General features: G+C 47.2%; 1 protein-coding gene across 1 annotated transcript; it reads left to right on the plus strand.

Moving 5' to 3' along the window:
* The first annotated feature begins 302 nt into the window (after window positions 1-302).
* Npbwr1 (neuropeptides B and W receptor 1) lies at window positions 303-1,832 on the plus strand. Its single transcript, XM_020169217.2, has one exon. The coding sequence runs from the start codon at window positions 475-477 to the stop codon at window positions 1,465-1,467; it is 993 nt and encodes a 330-aa protein (XP_020024806.2). The 5' UTR covers window positions 303-474; the 3' UTR covers window positions 1,468-1,832.
* The last annotated feature ends 4,529 nt before the right edge of the window (window positions 1,833-6,361 follow it).

A 6,361-nucleotide genomic window follows, 5' to 3' on the forward strand; every position in this document is an offset into this window, starting at 1 on the left:
GTAAAAACGTAGGGGGACCAAAGCTTGCCTCCGCGGAGTTCGGTGGGGTAACCCGGGTGTGCCAGGTGTCCCGAGGCAGAGGAGCTGGGTTTGCATTTTCCTCTGAGGAGTAAGGACTCTCTCTCTGTAGCACTCTGATGTATTCAACTGGTTGCAGTGAGAAGGCAACGGGTAGCAGAAGGCTCTCACTTGGGAGAGGTTTGGAGCGCTCAGCTGCCCCCGCTCAGGACGTCGCTTTTCCCTAAAGCTGTACGTCGACTAACCTAACCTATTTTTTCAATTCGTTTTCCAGCCCCGTCAGTCCGCGGCGACAGTAGGCTGAGAGGTGGCCGGGAAGGACGCTCCAGAAAAAACTCAGGGCGAGGCAGCCAGTGCCCAGGTGCAGGTCCCTGCCAACGCGGGCTTCTGGGGTTCTGAGCCCCGCAGAGCGGCCGTGGTGGATTCGGGCTCGTCGGTTCCCCTACCCTCGCCAAGATGCACAACGCGACATTCTTAGAGTCGGGCGGGGTCAACGCTTCGTGCCCAGGTTCGGCGCTGGGCTGCTCCAACGCGTCAAGTCCCGCGCCGCTGCCGCTTCCGCAGTCGCTGGCGGTGGCCGTGCCAGTCGTCTACGCCGTGATCTGCGCTGTGGGGCTGGCGGGCAACTCCGCGGTGCTGTACGTGCTGCTTCGGACTCCGCGTAGGAAGACCGTCACCAACCTGTTCATCCTCAACCTGGCCATAGCGGACGAGCTCTTCACACTTGTGCTGCCCATCAACATCGCCGACTTCCTGCTGCGACAATGGCCCTTCGGAGAGCTCATGTGCAAGCTGATCGTTGCCATCGACCAGTACAACACCTTCTCCAGCCTCTACTTCCTCACGGTCATGAGCGCAGACCGCTACCTGGTAGTGCTGGCCACCGCCGAGTCGCGCCGCGTAGTGGGCCGCACGTACGGCGCCGCGCGCGCGGTGAGCCTGGCGGTGTGGGGCATCGTCACGCTCGTGGTGCTGCCCTTCGCAGTCTTTGCCCGGCTCGACGACGAGCAGGGCCGACGCCAGTGCGTGCTGGTCTTCCCGCAGCCTGAGGCCTTCTGGTGGCAGGCCAGCCGCCTTTACACGCTGGTGCTGGGCTTCGCCATCCCAGTCTCTACCATCTGCGTCTTCTACATCACCCTGCTGTGCCGGCTGCGTGCCATTCGGCTGGATAGCCACGCCAAGACCCTGGACCGCGCCAAGAAGCGGGTGACCTTCCTGGTGGTAGCGATCCTGGTGGTGTGCCTCCTCTGCTGGACACCCTACCATCTGAGCACGGTGGTGGTGCTCACCACTGACATCCCGCAGACGCCGCTTGTCATTGCCATTTCCTACTTCATCACCAGCCTGAGCTACGCCAACAGCTGCCTCAACCCCTTCCTCTATGCCTTCCTGGACGACAGCTTCCGCAGGAGCCTGCGCCAGGTGATGGCTTGCCGCCCGGCCCCCTGACGCCCTGCTCTCCCCCTGCCCCAGCAGCTCTGTCCCCTGTCCCGCAGCCAGTTCAGCCCCAGAGTTCGATTCCCGACAGGCAGCCTCCGCGCCCCCGGAGGAAACTTGCCAGGGGTGAAGATTTTCAAGCCCTACCCCATACCTCGTGTCTGCATCCGCAATTTGAGTTTGCTAAGCCCTTGAGGAGAGATCGGTGCGCGCCCAGTGCCAGAACCGCAGCGCCCAGAAGTCACGTTGACCTCTCCCTGAAGCTGAAGGACAGGGCTCGATCCCTGAACTTGGCACAAGGACATGTTAGAGTGGAGGAAGGGGGCAGTATAGCTGGAAACCCATTCCTCTAGCCCTTCCCCACGCTCCCCACGGGGGCGGCCCTCTGCGCGCGGGAGGAGAGAGGCTCGAGACTGTCGCAGGCGCCACCAGGCTTCGGTTCTGCGTTAGCTTCTGCACTTCTGCAGCGTCTGTCTGTGTTTAGCTCACGTAGGGGAACATTATGGCCTGGTCGGCTTTTCCTCGGTGCACTTTAACCCCTGGGAAAGGCTGTCAAGGTCCGCGTTTTCCCGTGCCACGCCTCTGAGATGTGCACCGAGGGGCGGAACAGGCGGTGACAATTGCCCAGGCTGCTAGGACTAGGGAAAGGGAAAAAACTGCGGAGCGTGGCTCGCTCTCTGTGTGTTGTAGGCAGAGCAGAGAGCGGAGCTGTGCAATGGGATGAAAGATGCTGGATTTAGTATTGATAATCCCCCCTCCCTGTCTCAGCCCCTTCTTTCCCCCGATCTCACCCGAAAATGACTGTCCCTCCGCGGGAACCCCGTTTGCCAGGGATGGGGAGCGCCGGGAGCCTGGAGAAGTCGCCAGGGAGCGAGGTTTTGGTGCCCTCTTGAGGAGCCAGGTGTCCAGCGCTGAGAGTCCTGAGCTGGGCCTTTGCAGTACAGCACACCAAGGCTCCACACACCCCAGTCCTCGCTTTCTGTAAAGCCACCCCCACCCCCACCAGCCCCGTTGTCCTAATCCTCTCTTACTACTCGTACAACTTTGTTGTTAATTATTTGTGTGTGTACTCTTTCTTAGGACTGAGAACTGTGTAAATAATACATAGTTGTAATCTCACAAGTTGCTTTGAGGTCTGAAAGAAGAAATCTCATCTATTTCGTCCTTGGTTTTCTTTTCTAAAATTCTTCCAGGACCTTTCCTTAGGGAGAGCCAGGAAGCTGAAATGCCTGACACCCTCGGCTTTCCCTTGGTTGGACACCTGTCTATCTTCTACCGGGATCCATGGATTACTACACTTCATTCCTTAGTCCCAGATGGTACCTGGTGGTAGTATGTGCAAGTTTGGCGAATTTATGTCCTCCTCTCACAAGGAGGCCCAGCCAATACTTACTCTTATTTTATCTCTACTTATAGGAGGACAGAAGTGGATTAAGAGGGGATTAACATCTGGATTGACCAGACACTGCAGTTTACACCTCAAACACAAGGGCAGAATTAACTAGACGCTGATCATTGATTATAGTGGTTTCTAAAACACGTAATTCTTTGGGATGAATCTCAAACAAGAATGAAAATTTGTAAAAAAAAAAAAATTAAGTCATTTGTTTCCTGTAGTAAGCTCAATGTTATGTCTAAGAAAGAGTTTTGCTAGCAGGTTTTATTTACCTAGCTTGACTGGTTTTTAAAATCAATTTCTCAATTACTGAGGCTAAAATGCCTTTTAAAAAAGATGGAAAAGCAGGGTGCTGGTGGCTCAGGCCTGTTATCCTAGTTACTCGGGAGGCAAATAGTTCCTGAGACTCTTATCTTTTTTTTATCATAGATAAAATGAGACATAATATTGAAAAATATTTAAATAATCAAAAAGAATATAGGAAAGGGAGAAGAACAAAAACATAGGAAACAAACATTGTTACAATAATAAAGTTATAGACTTAAATCCAACCATGTTAGCAATTACATTTTTTTTCTTTTATTCATATTGCATAAAATGTTTGGGTCATTTCTCCCCCCTTCCCCGACCCCCTCCCTTATCTCCCCACTACCCCACCCCCTCACTACCAGGCAGAAACTATTTTGCCCTTATCTCTAATTTTGTTGAAGAGAGTATAAGCAATAATAGGAAGGAACAAGTGTTTTTGCTAGTTGAGATAAGAATAGCTATACAGGGAGTTGATTCGCATTGCTTTCCTGTGCATGTGTGTTACCTTCTAAATTAATTCTTCTTGAACTAACCTTTTCTCTAGTTCCTGGTCCCCTTCTCCTATTGGCCTCAGTTGATTTAAAGTATCTGCATTAGTTTCTCTCCATTGAGGGCAACAAATGCTATCTAGCTTTTTAGGTGTTTTACCTATCCTCACCCCTCCCTTGTGTGCTCTCGCTTTATCATGTGCTCAAAGTCCAATCCCCTTGTTGTATTTGCCCTTGATCTAATGTCTGCATATGAGGGAGAACATACGATTTTTGGCCTTTTGGGCCAGACTAACCTCACTGAGAATTATGTTCTCCAGTTCCATCCACCCTGAGATTCTATCTTGAAAAAAAAAAAAAATCCATCACAAAAATAGGGCTAGTGGAGTGGCTCAGGGTGAAGGTCCTGAGTTCAAACCCCAATACCGTAAAAAAGAAAAAAAGGTGGAAGGAACATGCTCTCTCTTGCCCAGGCAGTCAAACCTCTTCTCTGATTTTGGTGAATGAGAATTGGTTCCTTAGCTCTCAAAGTTTTTAGGAACATTGAGATAATCCATAGCTATTGCTTTAGGAAATGTTAATCTAGAAACCATGTGTCCTGAGTACAAATAATAGTAAATTGTTCAAAATAAAGTTTTCCAACTGTAATGAATTTTGAATGATGTGAACAGGCCTGTGCTAGTGGGCTTCTTGGAATACGTTTGTATGCTTCAACTTTCTAGGAAATATTCTGCAGATTTTCTTTAAAACACAAAATTTTTTTATGAATCCTCTGTAAGTTTTCAAAATTCAAGTTATAAACTTAAGGTAACTTCTTAATTACTCAAGGTGGTAGACAAAGAGTGAAGTGGTCATTTGGCTTCAGACATAGTGATACTGGATTGTTGATCCTGAGTTTGTGTCCTGGTGAAGTCGATGATTGATGATGCCAGGCTAGGAGTTAAGAGTTTATTGAAAAGACAGCAAAAGTTCCCAGCATGGGAGGGGCTTAGGAAGACTAAAGCCCTAGTATAAGTGAACTCTAAGGAGTGATATAGGGTTCTGCCTGACTTAGGTCCTCCTATTCTACCTTGAAACTAGTTTGTGATTGGATGTCATTTTAGTTGACTTCTTGCTGAACCTGACCACCTGGCCACTCCATCCTTATCAAACTGGACATTCCAGGAGGGCCTGTCAACTTGTCCATGTCTTGAGGCTCATCATTTATACTTTATAACTTTACACCTTTTGCTGTCTTGGTGAGATATTTGCTCTGTTACTTTCCTTGAGGAGCCTGTTTCTTATCCCTTTGGATGTTTTCAAAGATGCTGCATTTTTCCTAGAGGAAAAAGACCTCTATATTTTATTATCTTGGTGAGGGGACTGCTCCTTTAGTCTCCTTACATGTTTACTTTTAAGGATGGCTTCCTGGCTCTCTTAACTAAGACAAAGTTACTTCTGCCATTTGTTCCCCTCACATTCTTCTGTTATTTGCTCCCCTCACATTCCCAAAGTCACTTCTGTCATTTACTTCCCTGATATTAGCCAGGTGTGATTATCTAGATTTGAAACATCACCTGTCTTTATGAACTCAGTGATGACACAGGTAGAGAGAGCCCCAAGCAATCCATCTGTCCACTGCCTCATCCTACTCTACATGTACCTGGATCTGTCTCAGAAGCCATAAGGATGGCTGCTGGGAAAATATGGGAACCGGCATTGCTGTGCCACCTACATCTAAGCATGCATCGACATCTATGTGTGTTGGTTTAAATAGGACTAAATAGCACTCATAGTTCAGTTTCATCCTGAATCATGAAATAGACTATTGCCTCATTGCTAAATCCTGGCTTTCTAAATCCTGGAATAAACTAATGCATCATTGCTAGGTTGTTGCCCTCTGTATGAGCATTTGGGAGTCCAGAGTCATGACTTAAACTCCCTTTTTATGTCTTAGGTAATCGGTATAAGAATATGCAAATAAGCAGGAAGTAAAATTTACTTCATTACATTACAAAGGTTTTAATTCTGTGTTGAATTCTTGCAGTCTTTGTACAAACCCTGTTGTTTGTTTGGTTTTACCACATTGGTATTTAAAAATGTGTATTTGGTTTTGCTTAGTTTAGTACAGTTGTGTAACGTGGATACTTATGTTTTCTGATGGGAAATGCAGAAACCCTGCCAGTCCACTGCACAGGAGCTCAGTTAAAAAAAATAAAAGCTGCAACATTTTGTGTGATAAGTGAATATTTTGTTTCCTGAAAGCATGGGATCCATAATTCAGTTACCTTAGCATATATCCATTATTAATTTTTAAAAATACTGCCTTCATGGAAAAAAGTTATCTAAGGAACATATAAACAGAAGTATTTGATAGGACAATATTAAGAGTGAAATCTCCCCCTTTTTATTTGGTTGTTGCAAATCTGCTGATTGGCACAGGGACTTGAGAATTTAGGTTGCTCAAAGAAAGGATGATAACAAGCTTTTATCATAGAATGGCAAACCTCACTTCTTTATTTTTTTTCCTGGAAAGCAGATACTCTCAATAACATGATATGATACAAGCTCATTCAAGTATTTTATATTTTTTGTCCTTTTAAATGTTATATTCTAGCACATGGTACAGACAATGAACTATGAGCATAGGAGCTATGGTGCAACCTTCTCTGAAAAGTCAGATGACAGGTTTTCCTCCAGCAGGAAATGGGTTGTAAATTCTTATCTTCCCTAC

This window comes from Castor canadensis, chromosome 3, assembly GCF_047511655.1.
Source record: "Castor canadensis chromosome 3, mCasCan1.hap1v2, whole genome shotgun sequence".
NCBI classification, from domain to species: Eukaryota; Metazoa; Chordata; class Mammalia; order Rodentia; family Castoridae; genus Castor; species Castor canadensis.

Bases quoted from the DNA above. Each gene is read 5' to 3' on its own strand.
- Npbwr1 (XM_020169217.2), top strand. From the start codon at position 475: ATGCACAACGCGACATTCTTAGAGTCGGGCGGGGTCAACGCTTCGTGC.